At 36.2% G+C, this 22730-nt stretch overlaps 1 protein-coding gene across 1 annotated transcript; it reads right to left on the reverse strand.

Moving 5' to 3' along the window:
• Nucleotides 1–5722: 5722 nt before the first annotated feature.
• Nucleotides 5723–20724, reverse strand: LOC133322372 (uncharacterized; the record flags this gene model as incomplete). The annotated part of the gene is made up of 5 exons (XM_061531374.1): nucleotides 5723–6101; nucleotides 6163–6390; nucleotides 6449–6629; nucleotides 6691–6823; nucleotides 20171–20724. Coding segments are annotated over 5 exons (1475 nt in total), but the record flags the coding sequence as incomplete, so codon positions are not given.
• Between the last annotated feature and the right edge of the window lie 2006 nt (nucleotides 20725–22730).

Raw genomic sequence — 22730 nt, forward strand, 5'->3', positions numbered from 1 at the left:
GCGTTTATAGAATTATTATATAAAAACCATTCCATGTTCATAATTAATATTATGAACGTAAAACTGTCAAAAACCGTTGGCGTAGTTTGGGTTCAATGGGTTTTGGTTGGTTGTTATAACGTGAAATTGGGTTCATTTGGGTTTGGTGTGGGTTTCGTTTAGGTGCGTTATCGGGTACATGTTTGCCATAGGTTCCATTAGTCGCATTATAAATTACTCATTTACAATTTGTCTTGTATATGAATTAACAAGTATCGTGTTATTATTTTGTAACATACTCGTATCTTATTAATATTATTTATAATAAATATAATGTAACATTCTGATAGTCGTGTTATAACTTTGTGATATGTACTTTTACACATAATTTTTGTACATAAGTAAAATTCTAAATAAAACTGTTAGTACTATTTGAAGAATAAATGGATAGGAAATATATACAATATATGAAAGAAGTTGTATTTACAGTTGTTAATAAATGGGATTAGCATTTTATATAAACTAAATCGAACATTTAAACCCATAACAGAAGAGCTACAAAAATTAGTTCAAATAAAAAGTGAAAATATTCCTAAGTATTTGACACACAATACTGGAAATGTAGATGTTTCCATGGAACATGAATATACAAGTACTCCTAACAAGAGCTATATACATGAAATTAAAGAAGATGAAACACCAGAAGAGGATGATTTCAATTCAGATTATACACAATACCAACCAAATAACTATGATGAAACAAGAGACGAAACATTTTATTCTGATAATAATGATGACGATGATGATAACATGAATATTTCATATTTGAAACAAAGAAACAAACTGGATACTGTATATGGTCCACATAAGGATATAAACGGAGGTTGGAAATTCGGAGATAAACCATTAAAAATTAACAATGAAAAAATTATCATTGGAAACCAACATTGGGCGCTTACGCCAGGCTTGTTTGAACTACTCTTCCATCAAAAGCCAACAAATTATGATGCTTCCGAACTGGAGATTTATAAGAAAATTTTATTGGACTCAAATGCATACAAAGTTGACTATAAACCTAATGAACGAGTAAAATCAAACAGAGGCTACAAATATAAGAATATTATAAAACAATTGGTTGGGGATACACATAGTGGAAATGGCTTAATGAAACTCAACCTTGCAAAACCGAAATATAAACATTGGAATGATCCAAACGTATTAGTTGAGAGATTAAAGTTGTTACTGGAGTTACAACAATCTGGGCATAATGATTATACTAATGAGTTAGTTTCTATTATTGAAGAACTACGGGAAGCAGACATAATATATTAAATACTATATTAAATCTAATTCGTCAATTCTAACACATACTATATAATAATTGATAAAGACAACCCTTTGTAATTCATCTATAAAATTCAAATAACTTGAAGAATACATCGCATAAAATTGTATACCTGATAATTGGCATATTAGCATATAAAAATATGTATTTTGTAGACCTTTAAGTATTTTATGGTGTACAATTATCATATAATTACATGCTATGTATAGCCAAACTTATTTTTTAATTAGGACTTGTGGATTTTATTTATGTACAAAAATTATGTGTAAAAGTACATATCACAAAATTATAACACGACTATCAGAATGTTACATTATATTTATTATAAATAATATTAATAAAATACGAGTATGTTCACAAAATAATAACACGATACTTGTTAATTCATATACAAGACAAATTGTAAATAAGTAATTTATAATGCGACTAAAGGAACCTATGGCAAACATGTACCCGATAACGCACCTAAACGAAACCCACACCAAACCCAAATGAACTCAATTTCACGTTATAACAACCAACCAAAACCCATTGAACCCAAACTACGCCAACGGTTTTTGACAGTTTTACGTTCATAATATTAATTATGAACATGGAATGGGTTTTTATATAATAATTCTATAAACGCAAGTTTAAATTACAGCTGATGATTTTTATTTTAATTTATATAATTTATATATGTTTGATACATTTTTATTTACCCCTAAAGTATGCACCCAATGTCTGCAGTGATAATCCTTTGCTCTATATTAGTTTATACATTAGATGTTTCTTATAGGAAATAATTAATACATATATGAGGTTTTCCTTTATCATCTTCTACGCAAAATCCTTTTCATAAGCATTACATTCCACAATTTTACTTTTAGTAAATGATTAGAAAGAAATATGTGAATATATAAATTTTAGAGTCATCCGATCACAATGCATAGAATTCCGTCCAATGAAAGTTTAAACTTAAAAAAAAAACCAAGTAAAATCGCAAGGGGACAAAATTCTCAATAGTATGCAGGACTATATATTTAAATAGGCAACTACGAATATTGCTTCGTGCTTCCGTTTTTGTCGTTTTTAAAATTTTTTTTCTCAAATAATGAAAACTCATTTTAACAAAGTCTTGCCACCAAATTTTTTCTTCTTTGTTCAAATTAAATTAACAATAAAGAGGACAAAATACGAAAATATGTAACGTACAAAATGTATTTTATTGTACATTTACTTTGTACGGAATTTCGTTAACAGTGGGTTTAAATTGTCAATTCCATTGCATATATGTCAAATAAATGCTCATATATATCATACCACATATTAGAAATAATATATATAATATATATATATATATATTTTCAACTAAATAATTTGTGAGGATGAGGCCGGGTAACCACTGTTTAATACCCAATCATCATTTTTCTACACATCGAAAAATTATGTAAACTAATTTCTTACAATTCTTGTATATCACAATATATAAAAGTGTACATTTTGTGTACATTTTCATAGTCCATGATACTAAAACATATCATGGACGATGAAATTTCGCACAGCGTATTCACTTTTGTTCACTTTGTTAGTCTCTGACCTCTTTTTGGTTTTACAGAAAGTACTTCTACACAGTAAAAAACTCTCTTATTTCCATAACATAATTCTCAAACACAGATTCCTTTAATATTAGAGTTAATCCTCGTTATCTACAGGCTGAGCCATTTGCTATACATATTTAATAAGTGGGTCTGCTAACCCAACATAAACCAAACTCATACGTCGACAAACTGCAATAGATGGCGTTTTTTCTGTTGTTATGATATATCAGCGAACAATGTTAAGCGTTTTAACCACAACATCGCAAGCATATAAAATGCAAATTTATATTTTAAGTGCAAATCTCTGATTTATTTAAGTGCAAATTTATATTTTAAGTGCAAATCTCTGATTTGAATCTCCCTACATGTGTTTTCATAAACTATTTTTTCAAGTCTTTTATGGTTTCTTTGTCTTTGCACAAACATTTAAATTTATTAAAAGTTTCCCTGAATATAGGAAAATATATATTTCCCTTTTCATCTTAATCCGTTTTCCGTTTCGTTTTCCTTTTAATATTTCAGTTGTTTAATTGCATTGCTGCTAATCTTGGTGTTACCTAAAGTTCATTGACACATTAAAAATAGAGGAAAAGAGGAGTGGAGCTAAACACATTATGCTCTTTTCCTCTTGAAACCAAACATTCCGAATGTCGATTGTCAATTTGTTCCTGCCTCTTCCCCATGCCCTTCGTGTCATAGCTCCATAAGAGTGCTAAATTCATAATGTTGTGGTTCGGTTTTGGCATTCATCAGTCTCTAAAATCATACAACTCCATGCGTCCGTCTCTTAATACCGCTGGCCATTTTATCGATGCATGCATGTTGTTGTTGTTCCCTATTATCCGTAAAGATTGTTTGCCATATTTGTCCCCCTTTCCCCCTGTAAATGTTTCGGTTAGCTCCACGCATGCCCAACATCCAAAGATGCTCGATTTAACATAAACACATTGGTATTAATATAAACATGAGTATCGTCAAACGAGGAGCGTACATATTCCTCTCCCCTTTTCCTCTTGTACCCAAACATTTCGTAAACACATATTTGTTCCTGCCTCTTCCCTTTTCACTCATTGTCATAGTTGCTTAAGATTGGGAAATTCATTATGCTGTGTCACATATTTGTGCCCAATAGTTCTTATCAACAAGTGTTGGGCGTACATATCCCCCTCCCCCTTTCCTCTTGTATCCTACAATTGATGCAGGCATGTTGTTGTTGCACCCTATAACCCATATATATTGCTTTGAATATATGTTGTTGTTATTCCCTATAGTTTGTTCCACATATCTGTTCCCCCTTCCCCTTGCCACATATTTGCCACCCTTTCCACGCATGCCCAACACTCAACAATGCTCGATTTAACATAAACACATTGGTATTGATACGATCAGAAATAAACATAACTGCGTCTGTCTCTTCATGCCTCTGACCATTTCTATCGCTGACCATGTTGTTGTATGTTTTTCCCTATAGTCCGTATAGTTTGTTTCCCATATTTGTCGCCCCCTTTCCCCTTGCCACATATTTGCCGCCCTTTCCACGCATGCCCAACACTCAACGACACTCGATTTAACATAAACACATTGGTATTAATATGATCAGAAATAAACATCAAACTCAAAGCTAGGGCGTACATATTCCTCTCCCTGTTTCCTCTTGCATCCAAACATTTCGTAAACACATATTTGTTCCTGCCTCTTCCCTTTTCACTCCTAATCACAGTTGCATAACATTGCGAAATTCATTATGCTGTTTATAGTTTGTTTCCCATATTTGTCCCCCCTTTCCCCTTGTCACATATTTGCCGCCCTTTCCACGCATGCCCAACAGTCAACGACACTCGATTTAACATATACACATTGGTATTGATATGATCAGAAATAAACATAACTGCGTCTATCTCTTCATGCCACTGACCATTTCTATCGCTGACCATGTTGTTGTATGTTTTTCCCTATAGTCCGTATAGTTTGTTTCCCATATTTGTCCCCCCTTTCCCCTTGCCACATATTTGCCGCCCTTTCCACGCATGCCCAACACTCAACGACACTCGATTTAACATAAACACATTGGTATTGATATGATCAGAAATAAACATAACTGCGTCTATCTCTTCATGCCACTGACCATTTCTATCGCTGACCATGTTGTTGTTGTTATTCCCTATAGTTTGTTCCACATATCTGTTCCCCCTTCCCCTTGCCACATATTTGCCACCCTTTCCACGCATGTCCAACACTCAACAATGCTCGATTTAACATAAACACATTGGTATTGATACGATCAGAAATAAACATAACTGCGTCTGTCTCTTCATGCCCCTGACCATTTCTATCGCTAACCATGCTGTTGTTGTTGTTATTCCCTATATTTTGTTCCACATATCTGTTCCCCCTTCCCCTTGTAAACATTTCGGTAAGCTCCGCGCATGCCCACATAGTTTGCCATCCCTAATATTCTTAAACCGAACGGACACACACACACACACGCACACACATTGCCATACTCAAGGTCAAGAGCGCGCCCACACACGTCGATCAACACAGTTTGCGAACGGAGACACACACACACACACACAAACACATACTTTGCCATACTCAGAACGGAGGATCACACACACACGCACATACATAAATTGCCATACTCAGAACGGAGGATCACACACACACACACACTATTTGTAAACAAAAGCGCACGTGTTCACACATACACGGACGGACAGACGATTTGTTTACTGTAATTTGATACATTTTTAATGAGTTTTTGACCATTTTAATGACTTTTGGCTAATCCTTTGTATTTTAAACAAAGACATAATACCATCACCACTTTCGATTCCACTGCCGGTATGGTTATGTATTTGCCAACGTTTAAAAATCCACTATAGAGACGTTCCACACCAAAGCCATAATCATCACGAAAGCTTGCATTGTACATGTAATCATGATCACGTATCTCAAAACGCGATGCCATACGCTGTTCCTTGGTTATATTTGATCCCAATATTGTCTCTACCCAAACAATCGAAGGTGCACCCCATTTCCAGTCAGTGTTGGACCATTTCTCGACCGTATCAATGGGTTCGTAAAACAATGGCATTGTTAAAATCGATTTCAATTGACCACTGTATGTGTTCTCCAGGGTAATTGTGGCACACAACAGGAATGCCAATAACACTCGACTGGCGGTACGTTTGAGCCTGAAAAAGGTGTTTATCCAAGATTATTATTTACTCATCTTCTAGAAAAATTATCTTTTACACTGTATCGACAGATGGTTGTTGTATAAACACAGCAAAAACATCCAGCATTGCCTTTTCGAAATTTTTCAAACCATGTTTCTTCTTGGATGGTTTATGTTTCATACAGCCATAGGCGGTGTATTTTACAAAATGAAACATCAGCGAACACATAACCAATGTCGGAATCAGGCATATCCAAAGTTCCGTGGAGAATGGCATTATATTTGTACGCCAGCGTGGATATTGACTGGAAACAAAAATATTTTATTATTTTGTTGTTGTCCTAATGAAATACTTGTTCTTACGTTGGTCCCGGTCCTAGTACAGTCACCGCCGATTTTGCAATAAATTGTGATATTTCCCATACCTCAGGGTACCAGTTGTACAGACAACCAATTACCACTTCGGTTCGTTGTTCATAAATATCACCAATTGCACCATCCGAAGTACCATTATCGAAAATTGCACCCCAAAAATCAAGTCCATCTGATAAGAAATATAGGGGGCTTTATGTGTGTCGGGTTTTCGAAGAGGTTACCATACTTACATGGTTGCATTCGTATGCGACAATTATGTGCCTCACAAAATGTCCGCAATAAATCCGCCTCAGAGCCAAGAAATGACACCGTTTTATTGGGTCCATTCGAATCGATGCCATCGACATTACCTTCTCCTGGAGGCTTTGGAAGATAAACGGCATATATATTATTTATATACTACTGTTACTTTATTCCGATGGGTCTAAATTTTTAGTATTCTATAGATCAGTTTTTTTGTATATAAGGGTCTAAGGGAAACACTATGCTTCATATATTGAAGGGGATTTTTTATGTCGACGAGTGCGAGTTCTATCGTAACATCAATATTTACTTTACAGGTTTGACGTCGGGTGACGTAGGGGATGATAGATACCAATAGAAATCCAATTTATCATGTTGTGTTTAGATGTTCGATCGATCCGAGGAGCGAATATCAATTCGGAGCAGCTAGAGTTCGCACACGTCTTAATGTAGCAGCAAAGGTGCGATCTAATGTAGCACACAAAACTCGACTTTGAAAAGCTTCAAACACAACAGCTTCAAACCGCTCAACTTACCCACCAGCTTGACGAAAGCACTCCTTGTCCAAAGCACTCCTTGGTGCAGGCAAGATGAAATAGGAAACCTGGTGACAGGTACAGTAAGCGAGGATATGAAAGATGCATATTGCAAAGCTTCTGGTATCAAAAATTGGCGGTACGAAAAATACCCCAGAACCAATAGAGATGACGGCATAGATTGTATACCACCTATCCAAGATGGGGTCAGAATAGCAATTAATCGGCTGAAGAATAATAAAAGATGCTGGTCAGGAGCATACACCAGCTGATTAGTACAATTTAGTTGGAGGAATGGCATACCCAATGATTGAAGCCTCAGAATCCTGTGTCCCGTGCTCGAAAAAGGATACAAGACCATATGTTCCAAATATTGAAGAATAAGTTTCCTTTCAGCGTGCTGTTTGAATGTTTGAAGCCAATGGTCAATGACATTATTGGACCATACCAATGCGGCTTCAGACATGGCAAATCCATAATTTACCAGATTTTCACTCTGCGCCAAATCCCACGAAAAACACACCGAAACATTCAACCTAATTGTCTTTCCGGTAGTACAAAATGAAAAAATTCGCTGTTACAAACATAAATTTACTGTGAAACAAGAACAAAACAAAACCAGTAAGGAAAGTAGTAAAGTCGGACGGGGCCGACTATATGATACCCTTCACCACTATGGGTATATTACACAGGACTATTAGCATGAAATTGGATGAAATAAAATATGTGATATTTATCTAAATGTGAATCTACCTAGATCTATCCATAAAGTATGTAAATCGACTGCAAACAAATTTAAATAGGTCATCCGTAGGGCTATATCTGTACTTCTAGAAAACGCAACTATATAATTTTATGCCCAATTTTGTACGATGTGCAAACTTTGATGTCAATCTGTCTAACATGAGGAGTTTGATGCCAAATTACACTTGAAATCGGGCGAAAATATATATGGTGCGTCAATTACTTAAAATCAATCTATAATAAAAGGGGCTATATCTATCTAAATCTGGACCGATTTTCACGAAACTTGGCAGACATCATTCTAGACCTAAATGATCAGGCTGTACCAAATTTCGTGCAAATCAAAAGATATATAGGGATTTTGGGGCACCATTTACATGAAATCGGACGAAACTATATATGGGAGCTATATCTAAATCTGGACCGATTTTGACGAAACTTGGCAGACATCATTCTAGGCTCAATTCAGTACGTTATGCCAAATTTCGTGCAAATCGAAAGATATATAGGGACTTTGGGGCACCATTTACATGAAATCGGACGAAACTATATATGGGCGCTATATCTAAATCTGGACCGATTTTCTCGAAACTTGGCAGACATCACTCTATGCTTAATTCAGTACGTTATGCCAAATTTCGTGCAAATCGAAAGATATATAGGGACTTTGGGGCACCATTTACATGAAATCGGACGAAACTATATATGGGAGATATATCTAAATCTGGACCGATTTTTACGAAACTTGGCAGACATCATTCTAGACTTAAATGATTATGCTGCACCAAATTTCGTGCAAATCGAATGATATATAGGGACCTTTTACATTAAATCGGTTAAATATATATATATGGGAGCTATATCTAAATCTGAACCGATTTTTCCCAATTTCAATAGGGTTCGTCCTTGGGCCGAATAAGTGACCTATGCCAAATTTCATCCAATTCGGATCATAAATGCGACCTGTACTTTGTTTACAATTTAACATGGACAGACAGACGGACAGACGGACGGACGGACATGCATAAATCGACTTAGAAAGTGATTCTATGTATATTCTCAAAAGGAACCATGGGTCTATCTCGATTATTTTTGCCTGTTACAAACATATGCACAAAGACATAATACCCTGTACCACAGTGTGGTGAAGGGTATAGAAAATCATTTAGGGGGGGGGGGGGGGGCGGTCCGCCCTCCTGCGTACGTCCCTGGCCCTATATATATTTTCGTCCGATTTTATGTAAATGGTGTACCAAGTCCCTACATATCCTTCGCTTTGCACGAAATTTGGCATAGCGTACTGAATTTAGTCCAGACTAATGTGTGTTAAGTTTCGTGAAAATCGGTTCAGATTTAGATATAGGCCCCTACTATATTTTCGTCCGATTTTATGTAAATGGTGTACCAAATTCTTTAGATATCTTTCGATTTGCACGAAATATGGCATGGCGTAATGAATTAGTTCTAGAATGATGTGTGTTAAGTTTCCTGAAAATCGGTTCAGATTTAGATATAGCTCCCATATATATGTTCGTCCGATTTAATGTATATGGTGTAGCAAAGTCCCTATATATTTGTCGATTTGCACGAAATTTGGCATATGGTAATGAATTAGCTCTAGAATGTTGTGTGTTAAGTTTCCTGAAAATCGGTCCAGATTTAGATACAGCTCCCGATTTTACACAAAATTGACACAAACTTTTCACAATCATTTTCCGTATATTGGAGGTCGCAGCCTAATTATCCATCAATGCTAACTATAGCTTATAAATAATGGTCCCAATCGATTGCAGGTGCTTTGGGTCGCCTTTTATAATGGAAGCTAAAACAAGTTCAGTGGATCTGGTAGGGTGACACATTGTACGATAGAGAACTATCTTAAAATGGATATGTTCTCACTCACTATATTGTTGTTAGGTATAACAAAACCAGTGAGCGGATTAGTATAGTCGGAAGGGCCGACCATATGATACCCTACACAACTGACAGGGAACACTTACTTTCTGCGGATCTATTTTCAGTACCTGGGCAATATTTCGCGATGTTTGTACCCCTTGCCATAAGTGTACCCCAGCCATAATTTCGGAATATTCTTTCCGAGCTGAACATTTTCCATATGATGAAAATTTTGTCATTTTACACAGAAAGGTTTTGATTTATTTGACCCGTTGAATATTGAGCGATCAAAACAGTCATTCTAATTAGTTGACCAGTTCCCTTTCCCATGTGATGCGTTGTGATGTTCGGCTTATTATTGTGGCCTATAGGGCGACTTGAAAACACGCAAAAAATGTCTTTGGTCCATTTCATACTCTACATATATATATATATATATATATATTCTGATCTATCCGAAACATATAGATGTCGTCCTTGACCATAACCGGAACATCGTGTAAAATTTCAGATAGATGAACATAAAATATATCTCCTCTAGTGTGGTAATAGAAATCATAATATAGGTAGATCTCCGTAAATATTTAGATCTCCGTAAATATTTATATACAGTCAACTTCTCGGGTCTATATCCATCAGGGGTAAATATATTCATCATAGAATACAAATTTCACAAAAAGTCTGGCTCCATTTGACCCCCTAAATATTGACCGATCTTTATCAAAAACGCCATGTTTATTCCTTGGCCTCATCCCCTTCTCCATGGAAAATTTCGTGTTGTAACCCCTATAACAATGGGGGTCTTTATTGGCCAGAAACGGTCCTACATGGAAAATTTCGTGGCGATTGGTCCATAAATATGGTATGTATCGGACACACATGTCTAGATCAATTTTAGATAATCGAGATATGACGGTTGGTATAATAAAAGGTGGGTCTAGGACCAATATTTTGCGGCGGTACAAACTCTTGGGGCCACAAAAAGTTATATTATCTTGACAATATAGTTGTGTAGGGTATAAAAAAATTGGAAACCCCTACCTCCAATTCATATTAATTTTAATTCTTAAATTTCCTTATCCTTATCTCTTCTATAAAGTTTTATTTAATAAGATTAACAGATATTCGCCTCGTCTTGTTAATATTCACATTTAAGTCACTTCGAGTCCTCCCTTGTTAACACATGAGATGTATAATTAAGATGACACCCACATAACCGAGTATGAGGGTGGGCATTTAAATCAATGATAGTCATCTTATGGTTGTTTACAACAATAACCATTGGCAGGACATCGTTACACCCACACGCATACACACACTCACATACGCCCTCTCATCATTATGGCACAAGTTAAATCCCTCCTGGGCACAGTTATTCTGGATTGACAATTGAGTGTGAAGAAAAGTTTACATTTTGCTTTTCTTTTCCTACGTTTTACAGGGCATCCACTCCTCTTGGATCACAAAGATCCATAGGTGTGTGGGAGGGCAAACATACATAGCGTCACTTGCTTGCTTTGGAACAACACACCCGACACCAGTTGTTTGGCAAGTGCCCAAAGAGCGCAACATGAAACGGCGCTGTTAGATAAACACATGCCACAACATATGTTTACAATTAAGTGACACCATTACAGGCAACCAAACCGAACCGAACTACACCGAACTGAACTGAACCGCCGAGTGGCATCAAACGAAAAACTTAAACCTCAAACTTATGTCGAAACTTAACCAACAATAAACTGTTCTGGCAAAAGTTTTGCTTGTTTAACTTTTTGCCGTTCTTTCGTTTCTTTCGGTCTTTTTGGGTCTATACACTTAGGGGGGAATTGTATATTCCGCCTTTGCACCAAGCCTCTCCACTGCTGTGCAATGTAATGAGAGTGGGTGTTTAATTGGTTCTATGACAACAAATTGTAGTTGAAGTTGAACACAAAATAATCTAATAGAAATTAAAGACAGTGGCCCGTACAAATAACTGCATACATGGCTAAACTTTGGTAAGGCCAAAGTGTGCCTTAATAACGGCTTCCGAACACAAGTGTTTTGGACAAAATCCATTTTAGAAAATGTTGAGACGATTAAGAAATCTCGTTTGTTTGCCAGTCTTGCAGACTGTTGATGAATCCTATTGGTCTACTCCTTCTGAAAGCCAGCATTTTGAAAACCTGTAAATCTCATATCAGACTGATGGTGTATCAGTTGTAATCGAAAAACAAGTGAAAAAGCGTTAAGATCGGCCGGGCCGAACTTTGGATACCCTCCACCATAGATATACTGACAGGTATTTGAAATGAAAATATAGGGAACATACCAAAAAGTGACCTTTCTACACACTGATTATGTAAACTATAATGTACACCAACTACAAATTTCAGCAATTTTTAATGAATATTAATACCCTCAGCCTTATGGCTAATGACGGTGTATACACTTTGATACAGTGAAAATGTGCCTCGTCGAAATATTAGTTCTAGACCCCACGTTTTTTAGACCAAATCCATTTCAACTTTGTTTCATCTAAACTTTGTTCCAGTTCGAAGATGGGAAATATCGGTCCACTCCTTCTGGTACGTCCCACACAGGGGCTAGGCCTAGGCCTAAATCCGGGCTATAGTTCATATATAGTACATCATCGAACCTTACGTTCTATCCTCCGCAGGTGAAATGATTACAACAGAACCAAACCCAAAACGCAGAACAAATCAAATAACTATTTTAATATAAACCAATAAGGAAAGTAGTAAAGTCGGACGGTGCCGACTATATGATACTCTTCACCACTATGGGTATATTAAACAGGACTATTAGAATGAAATTGGATGAAATAAAATATGTGATATTTATCTAAATGTGAATCTACGTAGATCTATCCATAAAGTATGTAAATCGACTTCAAACAAATATAAATAGGCCATCCGTTGGGCTATGTCTGTACTTTTAGAAAACGAAACTACATAATTCTATGCTCAATTTTGTACGTTGTGCAAAATTTGATGTCAAACTGACTAACATGAGGAGTTTGATGCCCAATATACTTAAAAGCTCTATCCAAATATCAAGCAATTTCAAACAAACTTGTCACAGGATAGGTTATACTAATTTCAGAACGTTTCGTTCCTATTGGTGCGTCAATTATTTAAATTAAACTATAATAAAAGGGAGCTATATCTAAATCTGGACCGATTTTCACGAAACAACGCAGACATCACTCTAGGCTCAATTCAGTACGTTATGCCAAATTTTGTGCAAATCGAAAGATATATAGGGACTTTGCTGCACCATTTACATGAAATCGGACGAAACTATATTTGGGAGCTATATAGAAATCTGGACAGATTCTCTCGATACTTGGCAGACATCACTCTAGGCTCAATTCAGTACGTTATGCCAAATTTCGCGCAAATCGAAGGATATATAGGGACTTTGGTGCAACATTTACATGAAATCGGACGAAACTATAAATGGGAGCTATATGTAAATCTTGACCTATTTTCACGAAACTTGGCAGACATCATTCTAGACTCAATTCAGTACGTTATGCCCAATTTCGTGCAAATCGCAACATATATGTGGTGCACCATTTACATGAAATCGAGGGAACTATATATGGGACCTATATCTAAATCTGTACCGATTTTCACGAAACTTGGCAGATATCATTCTAGACTCAATTTATGCCAAATTTTGTGCAAATCGAAAGGTATATAAGGACTTTGGGGCACCATTTACATGAAATCGGACAAAACTATATATGGGAGCTATATCTAAATCTGGACCAATTTTCACGAAACTTGGCAGACATCATTCTAGACCTAAATGATTAGGCTGTACCAAATTACGTGCAAATCAAAAGATATATAGGGACTTTTGGGGCACCATTTACATGAAATCGGACGAAACTATATATGGGAGATATATCTAAATCAGGACCGATTTTCATGAAACTTTGCAGACATCATTCTGGGCTCAATTAAGTACGTTATGCCAAATTTCGTGCAAATCGAAAGATATATAGGGACTTTGGGGCACCATTTACATGAAATCGGACGAAACTATATATGGGAGCTATATCTAAATCTGGACTGATTTTTACGAAACTTGGCAGACATCATTATAGGCCCAAATGATTAGCCTGTACCAAATTTCGTGCAAATCGAAAAATATATAGGGACCGTATACATTAAATCGGTTAAATATATATATGGGAGCTATATCTAAATCTGAACCGATTTTTCCCAATTTCAATAGGGTTCGTCCTTGGGCCGAATAAGTGACTTATGCCAAATTTCATCCAATTCGGATCATAAATGCGACCTGTACTTTGTTTACAATTTAACATGGACAGACAGACAGACGGACAGACGGACGGACGGACATGCATAAACCGATTTAGAAAGTGATTCTATGCATATTCTCAAAAGGAACCATGGGTCTATCTCGATTATTTTTGCCTGTTACAAACATATGCACAAAGACATAATACCCTGTACCACAGTATGGTGAAGGGTATAAAAAGGGGGTTATATGGTGACTACGCCAAAAAGGGGGCGAATATTAATAATTTTTAGTAGGGAGATTTGTTACCATATACGACTACAAAATACCAAATTGCAGCGAATTCGGTTGAAAAACGCGCTCAAGACCCCCAAAATACCGAAAATTGGGGGTACCCTTATATGGGGGCTACCTGAAAAAATTGACCTATATTCATAATTTTTGGTGGAGAGATTTAGTACCAAATATGAACCTAATATACCAAATTTCAGTGAATTCGGTTGAAAAACGCGCTCAAGAACCCCAAAATACCGAAATTTGGCGGGTACTCTTATATGGAAGCTATGTCTAAACGTGGACCGATATATCCCATCTTCGAACTTGACCTGCCTGCAGACAAAAGACAACCCTATGCAAAATTTCAGCACCCTATCTCAATTCCTTCAGAAGATAGCGTGATTACAACAGACGGACAGACGGGCGGACGGACGGACATGGCTAGATCGTCTTAGAATTTTACCCTGATCAAGAATATATATACTTTATAGGGTCGGAAATGAATATTTCGATGAGTTACAAACGGAAAGACAAAATTAATATACCCTCCATACTATGGTGGAGGGTATAATTAAAATAATTCCGAAGATTAGTCTAATTGGACAAATCTGTTGCTACCATCCCAACTCACAAAGGGCTAACATTTTCGAAATTTGGAAAAGGCATTTGAATGAACTTGACATATCGTAATATTTTTAGAAAGCCTGTATTAAATCCGAAAATGTTTTGTTTTTATACCCAACACAACTATGTAGTCAAGTTATTATAGCTTTGTACAAACCCAAGAGTTTGTAACGCCGCGAAATATTGGGCCTAGATCCACCATTTATACCATTTTTCATATCTCGACTAGCTGAGTAGATCTAGACATGTGTGTCCATCTGTCCATTATAATTTGTGAACACGATATAGGCCACAGTTATGGGCCAAATCTAGACATGTGTTTCCGTCCGTCCGTCTGTCCATAATAATTTCTAAACAAGATACAGACCACAGTTATGGACCAATCTTCACGAAATTTTGCATGTAGGATGGGTTCTGGCCAATGAAGACCCCTATTGTTTTTGGAAAAGGTCGGTTAATATTTAGGGGATGAAATGGACCAAATACTTAATTTTTGTCGGTTTTTCTGGTCGCTCCAGAGGCCGCAATTATGACCCAAACACCGCGAATTTTTGCATGGAGCAAGGGATCGGGCCAGAGAATAAGCATGCTTGTTTTGATAAAGATTGGTCAATATTTAGCGGGTCAAATGGACCCTGACTTTTGTGTGAAAAATGACAAAATTTGTATTCTATGTCATATATATTTACCCCTGAAGAGCACAGACCTTAGAAGTTGATAGTATATCTAAGAGCAGTGGTTGACCTTTATATTGATACCAATTATATTGTCGTATGTACTCGGATGTGGGAGTTACATTTAAATATTTACAGGTGCTTACGTACTGAGATATTATTTAGTAACCCATTACCACACTAGAAGGCGGAAATATAGCGCTGATCGCTTTTAAAGTTTCCATGAAGTTCCGGTTATGGTCAAAGACAACGCCTATAATTTGCGGCGATGATCATGTCGATCTATATGCCACAATTATAAGCAGAATGTTACATTGGAGAATGAATCTGGCCAACTAATTTGATGGGCTTTTGTAATGATCTGTCACTATTCATCGGGTCAAGTCAACCAATACCTTTCTGGCAAGAAATAGGAGCTATTGACTCTAATCGGTTAATAGGGTGCAAATAGATATAGATCTGCAGAAAGTTAGAGTTCCGTGGTAGTTGTGTAGGGTATCATATGGTCGGCCCCGTCCGACTATACTGCTCCGCTCACTGGTTTTTGTCTATATTTCTGGTTTCTCTAGAGGCTACAATTATGACCCGAACATAACGAAAATTTGCATGGAGAAGGGGATCAAGTCAAAAAATAAGATTGCTTAATATGTAGCGGGTCAAATGGAACCTTACTTTTGTGTGAAGAGTGGAAAATTTTACTCCTGAAGAACATATACAGGAGAAGTTGAGTGATGGTTGACCTTTAAATTGATACCAATTATATTGTTGTATGTACTCGGATATGGATGTTATATGTAAATATTTACGATTTATGATATTTTTTCCAGAGCGAAAATTCAGCTCTGGTTGCCTTGAAAATATACGTGGAAGTTCCGGTTATCGCCAAGAACGACGCCTATTACTTTCGGTAGTGTTGAGATAGTATTTAGGGGTGTACTGAACCGAAAACTTTATTTTTGTCAAATTTTCTAGTCGCTCTAGAGGTTATAATTATAAGCAGAACATCGAGCATTTTACCCGATGAAGGGGATCTGACCTGTTCTGAGGGTCATATCAACCAAAAACTAAAGTGACCAACTTTTTATTTTATGGCGTAAATGTTCACCTCGGGAAAACAAAATTTAGAAAATATGCCAGGGTTAGGAAGTGATGCTATTGACATATAATCGGTCAATAGAGTGCAAATATAGGGAAATGTTGCCCTAGCTCGAAAAATAGATCCACAGAAACTTAATCTTCAGTGGTAGTGTATGGTATGGTAGTTACGGTCGGCCACGTCCGACTATACTACTCCGCTCAATGGTTTGTTTTTGTACCCTTCACCACACTGTGGTACAGGGTATTATGTCATTGTGCATATGTTTGTAATAGGCAAAAGGAAACGAGATCGACACATAGTTCGTTTTGAGAATATGCATAGAATCACCTTTTGAGTCGATTTATGCATAACCGTCCGTCCGTCTGCATATGTTAAATTGTAAACAAAGTACAGGTCGCATTTATGATTCGATTTGGATGAAATTTGGCACATGTCACTTCTTTGGCCCAAGGACGAACCCTAATGAAATTGGAGAAAATCTGTTCCGATTTATATATAGCTCCAATATATATTTTCGTCCGATTTTCTGTAAATGGTGTACCAAAATCCCTATATATCTTTCGATTTACACGAAATTTGGTATAGCGCACTGGATTGAGTCTAGAATTACATATATTAAGTTTCGTGAAAATCGGTTTAGATTTAGATATAGCTCTCATATATATTATCGCCCGATTTTATGTAAATAGTGCAACAAAGTCCATATAAATTCTTCGATTTTCACGAAATTTGTCATGGCGAACTAAATTAAGTCTAGAATGGTGTGTGTTAAGTTCCGAGAAAATCGGTTCAGATTTAAATATTGCTCCTATATATATTTTTGTCCGATTTAATGTAAATGGTGTACCAAAGCCCCTATATATCTTTCGATTGCACGTAATTTAGCATAGTGCACTGAATTAAGTTGAGAGTGGTGTTTGTCAAGTTTCGTGAAAATCGGTTCAGATTTAGATATAGCTCCCATATATATTTTCGACCGATTTTGTGTAAATAGTGCACTAAAGTCCCTATTTATCCTTCGATTTGCACGAAATTTAGCATAGCGTACTGAATTGATTCTGGTTTCGGCAAATCGGTTTAGATTTAGATATAGCTCCGATATATACATATATATTCTTCCGATTTTACATAAATGATGCACCAAACTCCTAATTTTTGTTCGATTAAAACGAAATTTTTCACAACGTATCAAGTTGAGACTTGAATGACGTTATGGCGTTTTACCGCAATTTGTGCAAATGCAGCCACAGTTTCCATATGTATTTCCAACAGGTGTCTGATTGAGATTAAATTTTTAAAAGTGTAGCGTACCGAATAGCTTGTATCAATTTTGCTATAAATCCGTTTCAATAAATTTGTCCCATGGTACGCAGAGCAATCTAAATCTGCCCAAATGAAATTAAAGTTAGCATAGGTTGGCGAAAGGCATCAGTATGTTCCATCGAGAGAACATTGGCAGTCAATTGTAAGCATACATAAGTACAATATACCCAAAGTGGTGAAGGGTATCATATAGTCGTCCCAGTCCGACTTTACTACTTTCCTTACTGGTTTATATTGGTGCACGGTTTGACATAACCTCGATCAAAGTCCGAAAGAAGTGATGGTAATTTTAAATTCGGGATTTTGGAGGTTTTTAATTATATAAAATTTTCGATATATGACCATGTTTGGAACTTTACCCTATCTTGAGGTCCTCCACCATTTTTATACCCTTCACCACACTGTGGTACAGGGTATTCTGTCTTTGTGCATATGTTTGTAACAGGAAAAAATAATCGAGATAGACCAATGGTTCCTTTTGAGAATGCATAGAATCACTTTCAGATTCTGATTTATACATGTCCGTCCGACGGACGTCTGTCCATGTTAAATTGTAAACAAAGTGCACGTCGCATTTATGATCCGAATTGGATGAAATTTGGCACAGCTCATTCGTTTGGCCCAAGGACGAACCCTATTGAAATTGGGAAAAATCGGTTCAGATTTAGATATAGATCCCATATATATTTTCGTCCGATTTAAGGTAAATGGTTTACCAAAGTCCCTATATATCTTTCGATTTGCACGAAATTTGGCATAGCGTACTGAATTAAGTCTAGAATGATGTGTGCTAAGTTTCGTGAAAATCGGTTCAGATTTAGATATAGCTCACGTATATATCGTCGTCCGATTTAAGGTAAATAGTCCACTAAAGTCGATATATATCATTAGTTTTGCACGAAATTTGGCACAGCGCAATGAATAAGGTCTAGAATGATGTGTGTTATGTTTCGTGAAAATCGGTTCAGATTTAGATATAGCTCCCATATATAGCTTCGTCCGATTTAAGGTAAATTGGTACCAATGTCCCTATATATCCTTCGATTTGCACGAAATTTGACATAGCGTACTGAATTAAGTATTGAATGATGTGTGCAAAGATTCGTGAAAATCGGTTCAGATTTATATATCTTCGTCAGATTTAAGGTAAATGGTTTACCAAAGTCCCTATATATCTTTCGAATTGTACGAAATTTGGCACAGAATAATTAATTAGGTCTAGAATGGTGTGTGCAAAGTTTCGTGGAAATCGGTTCCGATTTAGATATAGCTCACGTATATATCGTCGTCCGATTTAAGGTAAATGGTGTACAAAAGTCCCTATATATCTTTCGATTTGCACGAAATTTGGCATAACGTACTGAATTAAGTATAGAATGATTTTGGTATAGGGTACTGAATTAAGTCTAGAATGATGTTGCTAGGCCGATTGACACAACGTACTGAAGTAATATAAATTAGTCTCTGGCAAGTTTTCCTGAAATCGGTTCAGATATAGACATATAACAAACTCGATACGTCTGTTAGTTAGTTATTCGTCTTCTTCTGTTGTGGGTTATCCGAATTTCACATGACAAGTTCAGTCAGTTAGATCGAATAAAAAATATTTATGTAAATCATATAATCCTTCTACCTCGAGTATTTGTGCGTATTTTCCTTCTTACTTTTTTGAACCTTAAATTAAATACCCCTAGACATATTATTGGCCTCCTCAAAAATACCGGTTTAAACAAGCAATTAACCATAATTTTTTTTATCCATATCTCACAAATGTGATGTATGCAAATTTTTCCTGCTGGGTCTATTATATACTTGTCAAGTACCTAATCCTCATGAGGAATTTTCTACCCTCAGTCATCATAACGGAACTCCTTCACCCGGAACCCCTATTTAATATGTCTTGACATTCCAACACAAAGGTATAACTATTGCATTACCACTGATCCACTGTACATATACCTAATATTGTTAATAATTACCCATCTCTTATCCTTTTTCTCTCTCCCTGTACACTTACCACATAATCAGTTTTGACATACGGCAGATATGTTAGTGAACTGGCTCTCATTACACGTTGCTGTAAATTTCTTAGTTTATTCGGATAAAGTTCAACGTTTTTGGCAAATGCTCGAGTCTCCGCCAGGAACGTATCAAGATGTATGGCATCCAAATTGCCCACAGCTCCAACATATTTCTGTGTCCACAATTCAAAATTGACGATGTTGTTGTCGTTGTTGTGTATGTAGTTATTGGTTTTATGGTTTGCCATCGGAGAAGTTACATGCCACATGAAATCGGTGCTGTACAATTCAGTGGTTGTTTCCATGGTTGTTGTCGAATCCACCAGCAGCTGAAGGGTAACTCGATGTATTTCCTTGGCGGTGCAATTGTCACAAGTTTGTCTAGTAGTTGTCGTTGTTTTTGCTGTCGTAGTTGATGTTTGTTGCCCTTTTTGTTTGGTTGTTTCATTGCAGTTATCGTCCTCATCCGCTTGTTGTCCATTGGCGTTGAAGTAGTTTTCGTTAGCGAACTCTTCAATTGTTGGCGTAACCATCAAGTGATGCGGATAAACTGAGAAAAATAAATACAAAATAAATTTAGTCATAACCATTTGTTAAGTTTTGCATTTGAGGCAAAAGGAAGTAAGGCAAACATGAATTTATGTCGATAAACATTAAAACAAAAGTTACAAGGGTTTATATTGGAGTTGCCAAAGTTTTAAAATCTTGGGCCAAATGTGATGTTGTGTAATATCATTTATTAAATTGTGGTGATTATAAGAAAATACAAATATTTTTATTAATCTAAGAGTAAATTGGTTGTAAATTGTCTGCTCATCGTTGTGCGATGGACAAACTGAACGGGTTAAACATTGATTTAGATATAGCTCCCATATATAGTTTCCTGCGATTTTAAGTAAATGGTGCACCAAAGACCCAAAATGTGACCGATTGTCACAAAATTTTGTTGAACATCAGTACATGTTTGTGTAGGCTAACGTCAAGTTTCGTTGAAATCGGTTCAGATTTAAATACAGGGTGAGATGAAACAAGTGAAAAAAGCGTTAAGTTCGGCCGGGCCGAACTTTGAATACCCTCCACCATAGGTATACTAACGGATACTATTATCGAAAATATAGGGTACATAACCAAAAGTGGACCTATATCGAGAATCCAATGTACACCAAATACAAATTTCAGCAATTTTTAATCGATATTTTTCCTAAAAACCCCAGAAAGTAGTCCGATATTGACGACGCATGGTAGGGTGCAATTAAGACGTCTCCCAAATAGTGCAATTAAGAGGTTTTATTTCGGCCTAATTGAGAACATATATAGCTCTATTTCGAAATTAAAATTTTTGCATCGGAATACATTTCTTTACGCTAAAAAATAAAAATACCAAAAATAGGAAGGTATCATTATATGGAGGCTAGGCATAAATTTGGACTATAGTTCAACGTTCTCGATATCCCCCGCAGGTGAAATAATTACAACAGAGTCTTAGAATCAACCCCAATACGCAGAACAAATCAGATAACTATTTTAATCTAAAAAGGGGGTTATATGGGGACTACCCCTAAAGAGGGGTGAATATTAATAATCTTTGGTAGGAAGATTTATTACCATATACGACTTCAAAATGCCAAATTTCAGTGAATTCGGTTGAAAAACGCGCTCAAGAACCTCAAAATATCGAAAATTTGGGGGGTACCCTTATATGGGGGCTACCAGAAAAAGTGGGCCTATATTTATCGTTTTTAGTGGAGATATTCGGTACCCTATAAAAACCCAATGTACCAAATTTTAGCGAATTCGGTTGAAAAACGCGCTCAAGAACCCTTATATGGGAGCTATGTCTAAACGTGGATCGATAAAGCCCATCTACGAACTTAACCTGCCTGAACACAAAAGACGGCTCTGTGCAAAATTTTGGCGATCTATCTCAATTTGTTTAGAGGCTAGAGTGATTACAACAGACAGACGGACATGGTTATATCGTCATACGCTGATCAAGATATATATATATATATATACTTTATAGGGTCGGAAATGATAATTTCGATGAGTTACAAACGGAAAAACGATCTATGGTGGATGGTATAAAAAGGGGGTTATATGAGGACTACCCCTAAAAAGGGGTGAATATTAATAATTTTTTGTAGGAAGATTTGTTACAATATACGACTATAAAATACCAAATTACAACGAATTCGGTTGAAAACCGCGCTTAAGAACCCCCAAATACAAAAAATTGGAGGGTATCCTTATATGGGGGCAACCGGAAGAAATGTACCTATATATATACTTTTTTGTGGAGAGACTTGGTAGCTATTAGGAACTCAAAATACAAAATTACAGCTCATTTGTTGGAAAAATCCGGTCAAAACTCCGGTCGCACAGTGGGCGAAAAGGCTCATCTAGCGGCGTTTAATTAATAGCGCTTAGGAATTTTGTATTTTATTTTTTGTAATATTTTTTTTTAGTTGAAAATAGATTAAGCTACAGAGTTAAACAAAAAAAAAAAAAAAATTTAATGTATATATATATATATATAAATATATATTATTTTTTTTA

The sequence above is a fragment of the Musca vetustissima genome, unplaced genomic scaffold (assembly GCF_032173495.1).
Source record: "Musca vetustissima isolate MV318-11 ecotype Yass unplaced genomic scaffold, APGP_CSIRO_Mvet_v1 utg569129, whole genome shotgun sequence".
Lineage (NCBI taxonomy): Eukaryota > Metazoa > Arthropoda > Insecta > Diptera > Muscidae > Musca > Musca vetustissima.